Source organism: Dipodomys spectabilis, unplaced genomic scaffold, assembly GCF_019054845.1.
Source record: "Dipodomys spectabilis isolate Male_0828 unplaced genomic scaffold, ASM1905484v1 ptg000054l, whole genome shotgun sequence".
Classification (NCBI taxonomy): Eukaryota; Metazoa; Chordata; class Mammalia; order Rodentia; family Heteromyidae; genus Dipodomys; species Dipodomys spectabilis.
In genome coordinates this window covers 20,551,948-20,569,964 of record NW_024870731.1, presented here as the reverse complement: position 1 = coordinate 20,569,964, position 18,017 = coordinate 20,551,948, and the positions used below count along the sequence as shown (strand labels likewise).

At 49.7% G+C, this 18,017-nt stretch overlaps 1 protein-coding gene across 5 annotated transcripts in view; it reads right to left on the bottom strand.

Annotated features, from left to right (window-relative positions):
- The window catches only part of Flnb (filamin B), a 169,652-nt gene that overhangs the window by 13,051 nt on the left and 138,584 nt on the right, over positions 1-18,017 (bottom strand). For 3 of the 5 annotated variants that reach the window (XM_042679684.1, XM_042679679.1, XM_042679681.1), the window contains 6 exons: positions 16,745-16,860; positions 13,194-13,326; positions 10,645-10,821; positions 6,714-6,932; positions 4,760-4,963; positions 2,160-3,819 (listed from right to left, as the gene is read on the bottom strand). In XM_042679684.1, coding sequence (XP_042535618.1) covers positions 3,632-3,819; positions 4,760-4,963; positions 6,714-6,932; positions 10,645-10,821; positions 13,194-13,326; positions 16,745-16,860 — 1,037 coding nt within the window. In that variant the 3' untranslated portion in view covers positions 2,160-3,631. Of the gene's footprint in view, positions 1-2,159; positions 3,820-4,759; positions 4,964-6,713; positions 6,933-10,644; positions 10,822-13,193; positions 13,327-16,744; positions 16,861-18,017 lie in introns of those variants that run through there. The other 2 variants (XM_042679680.1, XM_042679683.1) reach the window with 2 other exon arrangements.

Genomic DNA, 18,017 nt, shown 5'->3' with positions numbered 1-18,017 from the left:
TACAAAACAAAGAAGGATCCTTTTGTTGGGGGAAAATATCCCTCCTACCAGAGAGGAAAATTGAATCCAGGTTTCCCCGAGGCCTTCTCTGCCTCCAGCATGACATTTATGAGCAGAAAAACCCTAAATAAGATAATTTTAGGGAAGGAGTCTTCATTCGTGAACTAAGGACTATAAAACCCCTTCCTCCATGGTGGGTGGGATCCTTGCAAGTCTATACTCGCTTGACTCTGTGGACCCAAGATTGAGGAGAAAGAGTGCTTTGGTTAACATTAACCAAATTTGTTCCCCATTTTCAAATTCAAGTTAGAGCATACATTTGGTCTCTAGCCTTTAGCCTGCTCATTTGTAAGGTTGAGCAGTTTTCCAAGGGAATTAAAACTTCTAGCTGCCCAATTTAGCTTACACCAAAGTCATCAAAATGAGGCTTCAAGAACCAAGAGCACAAGGGTTTGCACACTCAACTGGAAACCAAGACAAGTTAACACAATGTTTTCTTCCTGACCTGGATGGCGAAGGGAAATCTGATGACCCAGAATGGGCCCTGGGGTTGGACGGGGCTGACCAGGCCTCCTCTGCCTCGCATCTCCATGTAACCTCCCCAGATCACCAGATCACTGGAGTCAAGCCCAATTAGCTCCTGCCAGGAAAGGGGCAAGGCTAACCAGTGAAAACCAGAAAAGACACAGCACCAGGCTGTCCTGGGGTCAAGTTTCAAAGGTTTCAAGGTGTTTTCCCAAACAACAGTGGTTTCCATAGCAGCCAAGCCCAGGTGCAGATAAAAGTGGCCCTCAACCCACGGCCCAGTAGATGTCGCAGGCAGCTGTGGCCTTTAGAGAAGACTGGGCTCCACGAGAAGCCATCCCCAGGCCCATGCAGGAGGCCACCAGGTGCCAGCAGTCAGGCCCTGCCTTGGGCAAGGGGAATCAGCAACAGGTGCTGGTCCCAGAAGCAACAGAAAATACAGCAAGGTTCCTTCGGCTCACCACTCAAGAGGTGGAGTGACTTCCTGAGGCTCACACAGCGCATTGAAACTCTGATACCAATTTCAAATTCCATGCTGTGCACATACAAATACCACCGCCTCCAGCCAACCCAGTGAGGCCTGGTGGAAAGATCAAGGCCCGTGCCCTGGGTGCCTGTGGCAGAGCCTGAATGGACCTGCCTGGTCCCACTCTGCCAGGAACCCTGGACAGTCCTTCAAGGGACTGTGTCCACCCACAGCAGAAAACAAATCATTCTGATCCATAGCCAAGTGGCACAAGAAACCAGATTCTGCATCCCTGCCTGCCTTCTCTGTCCCCTACCCCAGACAGCAGGGCTTCATGGGGCTCTAGCAACCTCTTCCATGCCCTTGCTTCCTTGGTGGTGGGACCAGAGGCAGAACTCCTGCTCTGGGGTCCAAAAGGCAGGCTCTAGGACCTGTGTCCAAGCGAGCGCTGGGTCAACGGGGATTTGACTATACCTGTTGGTTTTTGCCATCCTTCCAAATGGGGCCTGGGGACGCTGTGAGGAGGAGCCAGTGCCAGGAATATCCTAAGCTCTCAGCTGCCAGAAGCTCCTCTGGGCAGAGAGGAGAGGAGGGGCAGACAGCCTTGCTCATCAAGATAGTGGGAAGACTGGTGATAGGTTCCTGATCGACAAGGCTGAGACACATATACATACACATACTGGGATACCCAGGGAGAGCTGGTCTCAAAGGAAAAAGGCACAGCTGTGAAACCTGGGAGGGCTTCACCTGTGATGATGGTGTTGGAGCCGACAGAGCTGCCTCTGAGTGCGCTGGCCTCGCCCTGCAAACAGAGGACAGGCTCAGTGTCACAGCAAGCGGCTTGCTTGCGTCTTCTCAGCCAGGGCTTAGGAGAGCTGGTTAGTGTTCAGACCATTGATCCAAAAAGACACCACCCAGCCGGGTGCCACTGGTCATACCTCTCTACTCAGGAGGATGAGATGCACCTAATGTAGTTTGAAGCCAGCCCCAGCAGGAAGGTTCATGAAACTCTTATCTCCAATCAACTACCAAAAAAGCCACAAGTGGAGCTGTGGCTTGAAGGGTAGAGCGCTAGCTTTTCATCACAAAATGTTTAGAGACGGTGCCCAGTCCCTGAGTTTAAGCGCCAGGACTGGCATGCACATACATCACTAGAGAACACCATGGGAACTTTATGAAGCACACATTTTATTTAATAAGTTATACGATACAATTTACAGTCGGCATTTGATTCCAGTTTGGCTTCCATATCCCAGTTTACAACCCCGCGGTCCTTCCCTGGTGGGCTTTGGTGCCTGGTCTCAGAGCCGGGGCGGGCACCTCGCCCCTGCCCGATCTGGGACCACAACAGCCACCTGCTCAGGGCTCAGCAGCAAATCAGAACGTCTACCCATCAGACCACACGATGCCGCAGGGGGAAAGTCTTCTGCTGCTTTAACTTTGCCCTCAAGCCGGCTCTGGTCTGAGGGAAGCCTTGGAAAATGCCCTGCACCCGCTGTGAGAAGCCCACCTGTGAGCCGCTTCCCCAGCAGCCCCGGATGATGCCGGGTCGTTGTCAAAGCGTGACCACGGGCAGCTCCACAGCTGTGGCTGTTTTTGTCAAATGGTAAAGAGATCACCAATGAGCCGCTCCCCGCTCCCCCCCCCCCCCCCCCAGTTCCCTTTCAGGCCAAATGCCAGCAAGAAGTTCATTCTTTCCTATATTAAAAAAAAAATTAATTGTTTTCCAGAAACAGCAACCCAGGAGGCTGGCTGGGGTGTGTGCTCTGACAATGGACAGGGCTCATTACACAGAACCCATCTGAGATCTCTTATAGGCTTTGGTAAGACTTGCCAGGCTGCAGAACAGCTGGGGCATGTGTGTAAAAAAAAAAAAAAAAAGGCTAGTGTGTTAGGAAGGATCTTTGGCAAGTGGCTGCTGCTTCCCCCTGCACACAACTTCCTTGGCTAAGGAATGGAAACACGGAAACAGACCTGGAAACAAGAGCAGACACATGGGTGCCAACAGTCCCTGTGACTGCGAGGGAGTGATCAGCAGAAGCAGGGCAGAGGTATGGGGAAGCCATCTGTCACTGGCACACTCTACCCGTGAGGAAATGTCAGAAGGCCAGGGTGCAGGATGATGGATCGGAAAGGGTACGAGGCAAGCGGGGGCGATGTGTCATATGGCAACCACGGGACAGGCTTTGCTTCACGGAATCCAGGCCCTGGACTAGATCAGGCTGGTTTTAAGCCATCTCCTTTGCTCAAAGACAACCTAAATGAGGGCTCCTCTTTTCCTCTACCTCTCGCCACCCCCGAGTCTTGTTTCAGAAATGTTCAAGAGAGAACCAGTAGTGTGGGCTAGCCAGCTTCACTGTGGAAGTGGGTCTTGCTGGTGTTCTTGTCTGTCTGCAGTGAATGTGCCAAGGGCCCATTTGGATGGGTCTGCATGGCTTGCAACTTTCCACCGCAGCCCTCAAGAGGCAAGTCTAGAACGGACTTTGGAAAGCACCTCGAATGGGCAATGTGTGGGGATGGGGTTTCAGAGCCACCAAGAGGCCGAGGACACTGTATAAAAACGAATTTACAAACAAGCCACAAAAGCAACCACAAGAATGATTACCCCCCCCCCCCCCCCGGAATTGCACACAAACTGGTTTAAGGCACTGTGACATGAAAGGGGCTGCCGGGAATGTGCTCCTCCCCCCACTTCACAGCCAGAACGTAATCCCCCCTCTCCTTGACCACGTATGTGACGTTGTACTGCTGGTTGCCCACATGTTTCATGGAGACCTCTTCGCAGGGGGTGGTGGGCCCATGGACCCCGATCAGCAACATGTTGGAACCTGGAGGCAGAAGAAAACTCTGTTACTTGGTGTGACTGTATCAGGTGGACCGGGAGGGAGAGACTAGGAACTATTGGTTGAGCTCTTGCAATGATGCTGGGACCCCTTGGCAGGTGGCAGAGCACGGTGATGATGAGCAGAGACCCAGAGCCTGTGGTGGGGCTCAGATCCCTGCCCTGCCACTTCTTGCCTGGTTGACCTTGGATGTGGAGCTCACCTTTCCCCACCAGCAACCCTGGAGGACAACAGCGCCTCATGTGGCCACAGGAGTTACCAAGCTGAGCTCTTACTTAGCTCATAGCAAGTGCTACAGCGTGTTGGCTGTTACGGTTTTTTCATTAATTCCTATGAGAAACTTAAAGAAGGTATTAGGATCCCCGCTTGGGATGAAGAGAAATTGACTTTTAGGAGATGAAATAACTGGCTTGGAGTCACTGGCCTGACAAGCTTTGTGAATGGATGGATGGATGGACGCATGGATGAATGGAGTCAAAGAGCTGGTTTTCCAACAGATGAATACGTGAATAAACAGGGGAAGCAAGGAGCTGGGTTTCTAACCCTTATGTGTGGGATGCCAGAAGTAGGCAACTGTGGCTACCGTTACTGATACCCACGTTCAAGTCACACTTTGAGTAATTACCTGAGAGAGAAGGGCCCGGGTAACCAATCCAGCTTTGCCATCGGTAATGAGGCCTTGTAACTTTCCCAACTCACTATGGGGGCCTCCGTGAAAGGATCGAGGCAACATGAGAGGCAAATCGTTTTCAAATATTGATTGCAGGGTAAGAAACGTGGTTACTTCCAAATAGCTGGAAGATGTGTGTGTGTGTGTGTATACATACGCTGAAGAAAGTCTTGACATGGGAGGTGAAAGCAGATGAGAGTCCCAGCCTTCCCTGGCCCCCACACCCACATCAGCCCAGCAGGTCTGAATGCCTACCAGCTTTGCTGCAGTCCACCAGGAAGGAGCTCTTCTGGCCCACAAAGGCCTTTGAGAGCCCTGCCCCCTTGGAGGTCACCTTGCTGGCATCTGAGCACGACTTGGGGATGGCACTATAGCAGGTCTCTGTTGAGGATCTGGTCACAGATTCCACCAGGATAGATGAGGTCTCGTTGGCTGAGCCTGGGCTGACCAGACGCTGGCCTAGGATATGGGAAAAGGAAGGCATGAATGGCCACACTAAAGGCCTCAGCTAGAGGATGGGTGAGTGCCCCATGCAGAAGTTCCCACGTCCCAACTCCTAGATACAAAAGCCACTGTGTCTGTAGCTCACATGCTCCTTTTCTTTTCTTTCTTTAGTGCTGGAGATTGAACCCAGGACCTTGCGCATGCGAGACAAGAACTCTACCCACTGAGCTATGTCCTTAGTCCTGAGACATGGTTTCAGATAAACCTTGAACTTGCTATGCAGGCCCAGGTTGGCCACAAACATGCCATCCTCTTCCCTCTGGTTCCCATGTGCTGGGATTACAGGCATGTGCTATCATGCTCAGCTTACTCGTAATTTTTTCCAAACTTCCTAGGGTATGATTTTCTGGGCCAATGGGCCAGTATGGCCTAGGTTGACAAGGCCTAGAAATTCCTCCCATCTAAAGACACACAACCCTGTAGAACTGACATCTTTTCACTAATGTAAACTGTTCATACGAGTAGTACTAACATCTCAGAAGACAAAAATAAAAAAATACCATGCTGGTTATGTATGCATGTGAGAATTCTTCTGAGTTTTCTAATTTTTCTGGGCTGAACTACGTATGAATCCTGGCTCATGGAAGAGATTTAGCACATATTTACGGAGATGGTCTTGGGTAAGGGCTGTGAAGTTCTCTTTTACTGTGTGTCATTTCCCAGGATTTTAAGGGAAGCATATACTTACAAATTGAATAGCACATTTTGATTATTTCAAAAGTGAAAGTTAGAAATGAAAGGATCTCATAAAGCAGTGGAGAGGGTTACTCTGAACAAAAAGTAATAAATGTACTCCTACAACACCCCAGTGGAACCTCTTGGTGCCATTAACAGACATTTTAAGAAAATGGCAGAAAAATAAAACAGGTTCTGTTGCGGGGTGGGGGAGGGGGGGTGGAGCTGAAGAGAGGGTTAATGAGGATGAACATGATTGAAGTAGTTGAGTTGGCATGTGTGAAAATAGAACTATGAAACCTACAGAAATTGTTTTAAGAAGGAAGAGTGGGAGGGCAGAGAGTGAGAGTGGTAAGGAAGGTATGTTGTCTGAGTGTATGGGAATGTCACAACAGTGTTTGCTAATTAAAAAAAGATCAAGATTTTTTTTTTTGGTCCTAGTTAAATAAATACATAAGGTGATAAACATGCAAATGTTTCTTCTTTTTCTGTCAGAGACAGAACACCACCTAACATCTTTTGTGGGCGGATGGTACTGCAGTTTTAGCTCAGGGCCTTGAGTTTACTAGGAGGGCACCAAGCCACACCTCCAGGCCTCTTTTGTACTGGTATTCTTTGCAATGGGATCTTAATTCCTGCTTGTACTGCCATCTGTCTGTTTAGCTGGGATGACAGGCATCTGCCACTGTGCTAGCTATGGGTTCAACAGGGGAGGTTTTTGTGAACTCTTCTGCCCAGGCTGGCTTCATACCATGATCCTCCCATCTCAGCCTTCCAAGTAGCTAGGATTGCAGGTATAAGCCACTGGTAACTGTCTTAGTATTCTTTCTCAGTTTACACATCCTCACTCTGGGAATGTATTATTACAAGTTTTGAACAGTGTGGCTTCTGACATGCCATTTTTTTTCCCCAGTCAAGTTTCAAAGTAGATTCAACATATCAAAAATCAGCTGTAGTTTCTACTGTTGTTAATTCGATAAGACCAGTTCCATGGGGTAGAGTAAAAACCCCTCAGGTGGCTCATGGTTACCTGTCACTTTGGCCTTGAAGGGACTGCCCATGATGTGGTTGGGCCCACCATATTTGACACTGATCAGGTAGTTTCCAGGGGCCATGGGTGTGTACATGACCTTGTACCCTTCTGGGGTTTCCTGGCAATCCATTTTGACCTTAGATGGGCCTTCAATGGTGACGGATAAGGTCCCTGGGCCTGCCCGGGTGGTGTTGATGAAGAATTCAGACTGGATGCCTGGGAGAGAGAAGATGGAATGCATGTGGATGGTTTAAAGGAGGCAGTAGAATGGACTGGGTGGCTGCCTGAGGGAGAGGAAGCAGTGGGAATACACACTCATGCGCGCACACACACACACTCACACACACACACACACACAATCCCTTCATGGGGCACTTGCCTTGGTGGCATGGGAATCCACTTGCACTAGCTCTGAGCTAGTGGGGGCTGTGGGGTGGTAACTCCCTTTCCCAGCCTGGGGCAGGAGTATTGCTGACATTTCGCCCACCGGCACTGGGTGCTTGAACACTCTGTTCTCTGCTCTGAGCATGAGCTGTGCAGAGGGCGGGGACTCTGAATCAGTGCGAGCCTGAAGGCCTCAGCCGCCAGGGCCCGGCTTTGTTTCCCGGTGCAGGGGAGGCGTGGGCCCTCTGCCCTTTCCCTTCTCCTCTGGGTGGACGAGAGAAGCCGAGCATCTCCTCCCATCCTCCTCAGACTCCCCATCCCATGCTGAGGCTGAGGCCAGGCGCAGGACCGCCAGCCCACCCACTGTGCCATGAATACCAGCTCGGAGAGCAAGAGCAAACACAGCTCCTGCTGAGCACACAGCCCTGCAAGGCTGCATGGGATCCTTCTGCAGTGGGTCGAGGTTCACAAACAAAGGGAAGTTAGGCTGCCAATCATGTTACACCACTAGAAAGTGGTGCGCCATGAGGCCCTACTGCCTGACGCAGTTCCGCTACTGGATGGACAATGGGTTACTTGGCAGTCCCGACACCTGACTGCAGACATCTTGCCTGGAGACAGAAGGAAAGACAAAAGAGGGTGCTGACCTATGACCACAGAGGTGCCCCATAAAAGTTCCCAATCCAGACCAGAGGGGAAGGAGGAGATCAGGTGGGCTGGGCTGCTGGGTTGGTGTCCTCAGCAGTGTCCTCTAGGGGGCGCCCCGGACACAGCCTCTCCACCCAGCGCTGCCAGAGAGAGCCTGAGCCACCAACCAATCCAGCTGGGACATATTTTGGTTTAATTATAGCTCCTGGGCCAGAGAAAGAATTATTGTTCTGGTTATCAATAAAACAAAGGAGCTGCTATGTGTGACCCTCAAACACAATCCAGCTGTTTCTGGAGGCTCTTGAGGCTGTAATCCCAAAGGTCTCTCCCCACGTCTGGGTCTAGTCACAACCTCTAATCAGTGCAGCGGGGAAGCCCCTCCAGCAGTGGCTGAGAGGCTGGGGGATGGGAGGGTGGGGGAGGGAACAGCAGCCAGGGGGCCAGGAAGCGGCTGTGAGATGGCGATAAGGAGGTATTTTTTACAAAGTGAAGTTGAAAAGACCTGGCTATAGTAGAAAGACACTCCACCCTCTTTAACCAGCTTCATTCACGATGACCTTGATAGCTTGGGGAGGCCGAGACCAGCAAAATGGGGGATTACAGGATGAGAGCCACCTAGTGGTCAACTTTCATGTGCTCCAAACAAGCCTATTACTCCCACTTTACAGGAAAGAAAGTAGAGGCACAGAGAGGTCACCTAACTCATCCAGTGTCACACCGTTAGGCTCAGCAGAAACAGAAGTAAGTGTGCAACTTGGAGCTAAGAAGACAGGAGAGAGAAAACCCACAAGCTGCTTCAAGCTGTAGCTAGTGCTTGGACGCACAGCAGGCCGCCCGTGCCCTCACCCCCCAGACTGCTCCAAATTGTCTGGAACTCCCAGGTCTAACTCCTGCCCTCTCCCCTGGAGCAGTCCTGCCTTGAATTCTCCACATTCTCTGCTTCTAGATCTGCAGAAGAGACCATTTAAAGATGGAGCCAAGACATACAGCAAACCCACCCAGAAAAATACAGGGTCATTTGCTTTGTTCCAAAGGTCAGGACGCCGAGCCCTCCGGTGGCCAAGCCATTCCCTTCTCGTTGCATTCAGGCTGCAGCTGTGTCATCTCTGGATGAAGAGCTGGGAACAAAGCCTGGGAGCAGGAGGGCTAGAAAAACACGGCGCCCTGCCCCTGACAAGAGCAATATTTACACAGGGTTGAGCCGGCCTGGAGCTCCAGCAAGAATAGCACTTGCGGCACAGAGCAGACACCCAAGCTTCTGAGGTGTGCAAACGGCCATGAGGCAGAGAGGAAGGTTCTGCTGGAGAAGGGCTGGGCCAGCACCAGCCGGCAGGGGCTCACATGGCTCTGGCCGGCCTGGGGGACCCCAAGACCACCTCAGGGGCAGGGCTGGAGGCTTGCCTATGCTACACTGTCAGAACCCCAGTAAGCCCTCCATGGATCCCCAGGTCTCCCCTGTATCCCCAGAAACCTCTATAAGCAGCTGGGACAGGTGTCCTGGGTTAGCACACCCCACAAAGCAGGCAGGGGTACACTGGGGCAAGCAGCTGCTTAGGAAAGGGGTAAAGCTCGGGGGCTAAGGATTCAGGCTTCAAGGTCATGGGCCCTGCTTGATCCCTGGTTCTAGCTCTTCTAGCTGAATGACCCACCTCTGTGTCTCACTCTTCCCATTTGTACAGTGATCATCACCCAGGGCTCTCCGCAAAGGGTAAGCAGCTGGGCCAGCATGGGAGGAAGCCAATGTACCTGGGAATGTACCTGGGAAGGCTGGCAGCACCAATGTCACCCTTCTCCTTGAGAGGGTGGGGTTCCCCAAGGCCTCTGCTTTGGCCAGACTCCCTGGTAGCTGGCCAGGCACTCCTGAAGCAGGGTGGGGCTCATTGGCTACAAGGAACTGGCTCTCTAGAGCTGGGTGCCAGGTGATCATGGCCATTCATCCCCTGGTGGTCTGCTCCATTCCACCCATCGTAGGCATGCAGGTATGAGGCAGCTCCCAAAAGAGAGTCCCAAGGAACACCAAATGCAAGCCACGTGCATGCCTGGACTTGCCCTGCAGAGACGCCAAATTCCCACATTAGCATCCTCCAAAACAGAGAGGCAGTGGACCGCAGCCATGTCTGTGCGCTAGCTGATTCGGCCGAAGCTTTAGGTTCAGGGCATGCACTCACAGCAGCCATTGAAAGGACAGCTTGGGGCTCTGACATGGAAAGTCCCTAAAGATGTCCACTCAAGTAAAGCAAGCTGCATCCTGCCCCGTTGATGCAATAAGAAGACTTCTGCAAAATCCAAGCCCTCAGAGTGTCTGTCTGCCAGTGGAGAAGCAGCTGGCCAACCTGGCCGAGAAGAGAGAAGGGAAACAGGTGGAGGGAAAGGCGGCCTTTCTCAACCTGCGAGCAGTGTTTATTCCTATACGGCACACAGGAGTGCTGGGCTTCAGTTACCTACCACTCCCCTGCCCTTGTTTTCCCAGTCAGAAGGGCAAAGATTGGAACCACACTTGAAGAGATCCAAAAAGCAGTAGGAAATGTGGGTCACTCCAGCCTGTTCTCTGTGGGGAGCAGAGAACACAAGGAGGAGGAGACAGCCGAGACAGGTCTTTGATGGTTTGTGGGAGACAGGACCACGAAAGAATAGATGAGAAGAAGAGAGCTCCCAGGAGGCTTGCAAGATGCATTATGAGTTCTGTGCAGGCAAAGAAAACTCCCAGAATAAATGCCACTGGGCTGCGCCCGGCCACTAGGGAAGAGGAGGTTGGTGAAGGAAGGCCTGGGATCACAGCACACAGACCTGGCCAGCAGGGATCAAACCTCATCTCCCAAGTGGTTGGTTAGTAGGGGCCGCCACCTGGCTTTGCCTTGGAGCCAGCTCAGGTAAAGATGCTGGGCCGTGCTGTTACCTGTGGTGCCCCCCTCCAGGCCTGTGCCATAGGCAGACACCAGGGCAGGATTCCCCGCTTGTCCGGGCTCCCCGACGCGCACTTTGAAGGGGCTTCCAACCACGTGGCTCCCGTTGAACTTCACGTCGATGGTGTGGACACCGTTCTCGTGGGGGATGAAGCGCACGGCGTACTTGTCTGAGGAAAGGAGCAGAGGCCCAGGGTGAAACCAGGCGAACGGACAGCGAGGAGTTAGGTGAGGACAGAGGATCATGGGCCAGCGCGAGCCTGGCACCGCAGGCATGGATTTCAAAACCAGCTGGGCTTCACTGTGTGTCCCTACTCACATCTCAAATTCCCTTTCCCACTCTTCCCCAGGGCCTCAGAACTTTCTTTATGAAGAGCTCGCTGCTCACAACATTTCCCTGTTTGGAAACTTGAAGGGGAACAAAATGGTTCCAGCTGGCATCCGAGCTCCTTTCCGAAGCTCAATGTGAGCGACTGTTCTCCAAGGGCAGCAGCCAGGTTCTCTAGCGGTGTGTTCTGGGTCACAAGGAAGCAGGCACGTTGGCTGTCTGTGTTCTGTTTACCACGTGACCATGCCAGCCTAGGAGGCAGAGCCGTGCCCTCCTCCGCCGCCTCCTCCTCCTCCCCCCCAGCCTCTCAGCCCCTCCCTGCCTCCTTGGACCCCTCATCTCCTTCAGAACCTAAGACTCACACCCTCTCTTCAGGCTCTCTCTACAAAGTCACCCTCAGTATTGCCCTTCCCCCTAAGTTGACTTCCCACCACCCCAAGCTGACTCCTCTCTTAAAGCCAATGTGCTTTCAGGGAGGTGGAGCTCACCCTAACATCTAGGTATGGTTCCTGGACATTGGCTGGGGGAAAATCTTTGTTTCCCTAAGCCTAAATCAATCAGTGCAGGGCATTTCCTGAGCCACAGGGAAGTGATTCTGGAACGTGCATATGTCCAAGTTCATTGAGATGGGATGCAAAGTTCTCTTGTTGACTGTGGTGTGAAGATGGAATATCAGGTGCTACTGCAGCTGTGTTGCCACCAAGAGGAAAGGCCAGCCTCAGACTAAGGCCCACAAAGCAGAAGAAAGAGTAAAGGTCTTGGCAAAGTGAATGTTCCAAAGTGAACAAACAAATCAAATCCTTGCCAAGAAGCCTTCTTAGGCCCTAAGGTTTCTAGTCCTATGAATGACTAGTCCAATTCAGTTTAAGTTGGGTATTCAGTAATTAAAAACCCATAGCACCCTAATTGTGGAACACTGATGATCTTAGACAACAGAGATTCAAATACTGCATGAGGACACAAGCACCAGCTTTACTTACTGCTGAGTCCAATTAAAAAAACAACCACCACCACTATGTGATGCCTCCTCCAAAAAATTCTCCTGACCTCACCAAGGCACGGCCTATTTCTCTGCTGCTCTGACATATTCCCTATCTACTTCTCTGCTGTCCTGTGGCGGTTGCCTGTCTCCATTTCTGGCTTTGTTCTTGCTAGATTTGTGTTGTTTTTGGTTTGAGACAGGTTTTCTCAATAGGGCCCAAGCTAGCCTGGAATTCATGATCTTCCTCTGCTCCTCCTCCCGCATCGCTTGGATCGCAGGTGTGTGCTGCCCTGCGCAGCTCCGTGAAGGCAGGAATCATGGGCTCTCCTGTCTCACCTTCCCGCCAAGTCTCCAATGGCAAGATGGAGAACATGAGCAAGTTTCTGGGTATCAAGAAAGGACTGGGGAAAAAAAAAAATCTAGATTCTATCTGAGTGCTGGTAGTTAAAGCCTGTAAGCCTAAGTACTCAGGAGGCTGAGATCTGAGGATTGAGGTGTGAAGCTAGTTCAGGCAGAAAAGTCCGTGAGACTCTTATTTCCAATGAATCACCAGGGGGAAAAAATGTAAAATCTAGATTCTATTTTTTTTGGGGGGGTGGGGGTAGAGAAGGGTCAGTCATAGGACTTGAATTCAGGGCCTGTGCTGTCTCTGAACTCTTTTTGCTCAAGGCTAGGACTCTACCATTTTGAGCCACAGTGTCACTTCTAATCTTCCAGTGGTTCATTAAAAGATGGTAGTCTCATGGACTTTCCTGCCTAGATGGGCTTCAAACCATGATCCTCAGAGCTCAGCCTCCTGAGTAGCTAGGATTACAGTTGTGAGCTACCAGCACCCAGCTCTAGATTCTATTTTTACAGGTGAACAACCAGCTGCCTTTCTCTCAGAGTACATAAAGTAAGATCAAAATGGACCTAGTTAGGTCATAAAGTCAATAATGTAATAAAAACCTGAGATAAATGCAGCAATGAATGTATGCAAAAGGAAAAACTAACAGAAAGTAAGGCAGAAATAAAAAGAGGAGAAGGGGGCGGGGGAGGAGGAGCAGCATTGTATGTCCAAGTTCAGAGGCGCCATATTCCAGGCAAACATCTCTCTCCTAATTGATAAACAGTGTGTGGCAGCAAGCTCACTGGCACTCGTGAGTGCCTCCCCTGGGAGGCACAGCTGCAGAAAGTTCTGCCGGAAGTGCTGGTGCTGGCACCGCCACACTCCCACACCGGCCCGTGCTTACCTGGCTCCAGCTCAGACACATGGCATTCCTCCACAGCTCCCGAGGGGCTATGCACCTTTGCGTCAATCTTGCCCTTTGCGCCATTCAACCTTATAGCAAAGGATGCTGGCTGGTTCACTTTTAATCCCGATTCCTGAGAATTCAATGTATTAGACAGGTTATGGTGCTTGGTGTTCCCGTCCAGTGCCAAACACTGACTGGGCCTGGGAGTCTGGGGTCCCATTGCACATTCCCAATGCAAAATATATGCATGTCTGCACAGAGAGACTCATCTGCAGTTGTATTCTCAAACTACCATGACTCAAGCAAAAAGATAGGGCTGGAGACTTGAGATACTCAAGTCAAGAGGGTTAGAGTCAGAGCTTCTCAAACAAGATCCATGCAGGCTAGAAAAATCAGGTGAAAAACTAGAAGCCCAGTTTTATGAGGTGCTGTAGTTAGGACTATGAAGTCACTACATTAACCACATATACATTACTGTTGTCCAATCTCAAGGATAGGAATGGACAAAACTTCAAATATAACAAGCTTTGCATGCAAGGCTAGATCTTGGTTTACTACTGCTTCCTAGAAATAAAACTAAGTTGTTGCTAGGAGCTGTGGCTCACGTCTGTAATCCTAGCTACTCAGGAGGCTAAGACCTAAGGATCCCAGTGTGAAGTCAGCCCAGCCATACAAATCTGAGAGACTCATCTATAATTTAACCAGCAAAAAGTCACAAGTGGAGGTGTGGCTCAAGCGGGAGAGCATCAGTCTCGATTGAAAAAGCCAAGGGAGACAACCCAGAGTACAAGGCCCTGAGTTCAAGACCCAGTGTTGGCACAGACACACGCAAAAAAAAAAAAATGTAAGTTGTTGAATCCCTGAGTCTCAGTTTCCACATCTGTAAAATGGAAGTCATAAGGGAATCTATCTTAGAGGCCAAAGGAAATTGTGCAAGTGAAACAGACTACAGCCTGACTCATAAAAAGTTGCAAAATGCCAGTTTACTGCAAGAATTTATATGCTTTTTGGGGCTGGGAAGGTGGCTCAGTGGTAGAGCGCTTGCCTTGCATGCATGAGGCCCTGGGTTCGATTCCTCAGCACCACATAAACAAAAAGAAAAAAGTCGAAGTGGTGCTGTGGCTCAAGTAGTAGTGCTAGCCTTGAGCTGAAGAGCTGAGGGACAGCGCCCAGGCCCAGAGTTCAGGCCCCATGACTGGACCCCCCCCCCAAAAAAATTATATGCTTTTTGATATACTTGTTCTTGCTAAAAAGCAAAGAAGTGGAGCTTCTGCTTTTCCCTGGGTCAGTTTCACTCCTATACTTTGCTGCAGAAAGGTTATGTTCTTAGAGGGGTGGGGGATGAAGAATGTAGATGACAATCAGGTTTCTTTTTCTGCTGGTAGTGGGATTTGAACTCAGGTCTTTCTGCTTGCTAGGCAGCAACTCTACCACTTGAGCCATCTGGGGATTTTGTTAATAAAATCCAGGATCTGTCCCAGTGAGCCTGGTGGTACCAAGTGTGCAGGTCCAAGGACTACATCTTAACCACACAGTCCTAAAGTTGTGCTGAGTGTAGCTAGTCACATATAAATAAAATATGTAGTTCCTCTAGCCACAGATCAAGTATTCTGTAGCCGCATCAGCTAATGACTACTACCATATTAAGTGACTTCCATTGCTGAAGAATTTTGTGTTGGACCAAGCTGACCTACAGCAGGAGGTCAGATCGCAAAATTAAGGATTCTTTGATAACCAGATTTCCTTATTCCCCTCCATCACTGACAAGGCATCAGCCAACTCCAATTTTCTACAGTCTCAAAAGCACGATAGTAATTCATGTCTCTCTTGTTTAACCCACACCGGATGTTGCCGCTCAGGCCTCCACAGAGGCTCTGATAAATAATTCACACATCTGTCTGCATCAAATGACCCAGAGCAACAGGGATAGTGCAGTCGCACAGGCCTGTCTTGCTGTAGTAACTGGTTACAAATGCATGAAATACACCCCTCTGCATACTTACTCCAATATTTATGGCTGAACTGTGATGCAAAGACTACAGAAAAGCTTTCTGGAAGTGTTTTCTCCAAACCAGATCCTTTTGGACAGAATCATTTGTTACCTGAATCCACTTGCCACTAAATCCTCAAGAGGGAGATAAACGCCTCAGAAGATCCTTAAGAAATCTTCTAGATGTGTGAAGGCAGTTCTTTGCCCTCAACAAATGCTGGGTTTATCTCCCTCCATAGGTTTTAGCCAAGTTGGTCACAAAAGAAACTTCTGTTAGAAAGCCTTTAAATGAAACACAAGAAAAACATCTCTACCACAGTGACCAGTCAGTACCCTGGTTCTCTCCAGATGAGGCCTCTTCAATCTGTGGACTGTGATTCTGGTTTGTATTTTGTCTGGGTCCCTAGTCCGAAAGACTCAGTTGGTATCTGTGAACCCCAAGCAGATGAGACTAGATCTCACCAATCTAAGAGTTTGGGTTTGGATTCAAACCCAAAACTGGAGACAGCTAAAGGCTATTAAAAAGCCCCTCAATGGGGGGAAAAAAATCTACTTTGGGATTCTGGTGTTATTCAACAACCCAGTTGTTTCTACTGATTTCAGTTTTCTGAGCAAAAGATGCAAAGACATTCCCCATGGTGTTTAAATTGGCTGGGGTACCAAGGCAAACTTCAACAAAGTGACCAAGGTGCTGGTTGGGAGAGGCGGAGGTTGTAGCTATAGTCAATTGCCAAATTGCACCACACTAATGCCTGCACCATCGTTTTTTGTTTGTTTGTTTGTTTTAATGTTCTTGTTGCCTGTTCTGGGACTTAAACTCAGGGCCTGGGTGTTATCCCTAAGCTTTAGTGCTCATAGTGCTGTACTGCTTGATCCATAACTCTACTTCCAGCTTTTTGGTGGTTAAATGGAGATCAAAGAAGTCTCATGGACTTTTTTGCCCAAGCTGGCTTCCAACCATGATCCTCAGGTCTCAGCCTCCTGGGTAGCTAGGATGACAGGAATGAGCCAGCAGTGCCTGGTTTACACCATGTCTAATGTGAAGTGAAGAGGTTTCTCAGCAGGCTGCTATAAGAAACCACTGAAGTAACCCCAATAAAGGTCTTGAGCACAGTACCTTGCACAATGATTATCAATAAATAATCCTAACAAAGAAATTGCAGTAGACTTTCTTGCAAAAAATAAAGCCAACAAGAGTGGGCTAAAGTGACTGGACCGTTCAGTTTTGTCTGTTCTGTTTTGAAAGCCCTCCTTATCCCTTAACTGACAATTAACAGGCTTCCTTTGTTTTCTCTTGAATAAATATTTAAAAGCAAACTTGGCCCCAAACAGTGAGGTGTGTTGAATGAGTCTGTTTTCACATGTTCCAACTGTCTTCTGTCCTAAGGATCTAGGGAGGTGACCCTGCCATGGGAATGCTCCCTTACAGCTGGCCACACCTGAAGTCACAACATAGCCAGGGCTTGGGCACCCAAGGGGGATTGAAGTGGCCTCAGGAGTCCAGGGATCTCACTGGTCGGCCTGTGGCCAAGGGCATGGATGCTTCCTTGCGTCTCACCTGAAGGCTCATAACAGTGAGGCGACGGGCATCGTCGGAGGGGGCAATGATGGGCACCAGGTAGGGGCTTTCGGGGATGTGTTCATCATTGAACTTGATAGACACCTCGTAGTTACCTGTGGGGACAAGAAAGCCCTGTTATTTCAGACATTCTGGAAAGGTGTTCCCAGTGTGGCCTCTCGCTCTTAGTTTCAGAGATCAGCCCTCCTCATGGCCACAGCTGATGGATGGAAAGAGGGTCAACTGAGCCAGACACTGATGGCTCAGGTCTATCATTCTAGCTAATTAGGAGGTTCAGATCGGAGGAACAAAGCTCAAAGCTGCCCTAGCAGACAAAGCCAATCAACCAGCAAAAAGTTGAAACTGGAGATGTGGATCAGTGGAAGAGTGCCAGCTGTAAGTGAAAAAGCTGAGTGATAGAGTGAGGTTCAGAGTTCAAGCCCCCAGTACTAGTACCCAAAACCAAAAAACCCCGAGTGGGCCTACATGACGTTCTCAGCTGGCCAATGCCAGCGATTGTTCACTGATTCCACAGGGTCCCCAAGGGGTCTGTGTATAACAGACCCCTCGTGATATGAAGTGGGGTGGGGTGGGGGGCGGTACATACATCTTTATTTTTCACTAATTTCAATTGAAACTTGACATTTCCTTTGTTTAGAAACATCAGTAAGAAATAATTGCTGTGGAGAAGTACCTGTGACTTTTTCTCACCAGTTAAAAAAAAATCATTTAGGGGCTGGGAAGGTGGCTCAGTGGTAGAGTGCTTGCCTTGCATGCCTGAGGCCCTGGGTTCAATTCCTAAGCACCACATAAGCAAAAAGAAAAGAGCCAGAAGTGGCGCTGTGGCTCAAGTGGTAGAGCGCTAGCCTTGAGCTGAAGAGCTGAGGGACAGAGCCCAGGCCCAGAGTTCAGGCCCCACGACTGGACTCCCCCCCCAAAAAAAAATCAGTTATTTTTATACCCCCCCTTTTTTTCTTGAACTCAGTGGCATTGTATGTGTCAGACAGATACTCTATCACTTGAGTGATGTCCTTTGCTCTTATTTTTATACTATTTTTACTGTTATAGATAGCATTTATACTCACTGCTACTTAAAATTAAGATCACCAGTATATTGTCACCAAATCTCATGATTTAATGTATTCATGAAGACAGGTGAACCAGTGGCTCACGCCTGTAGTCCTAGCTACTCAGGAGGATGAGATCTGAGGATTATGGTTCCAAACTAGCCCCTTAAAAAAAAAACAAAGCACCAAACCCAAAACCCAGAAGT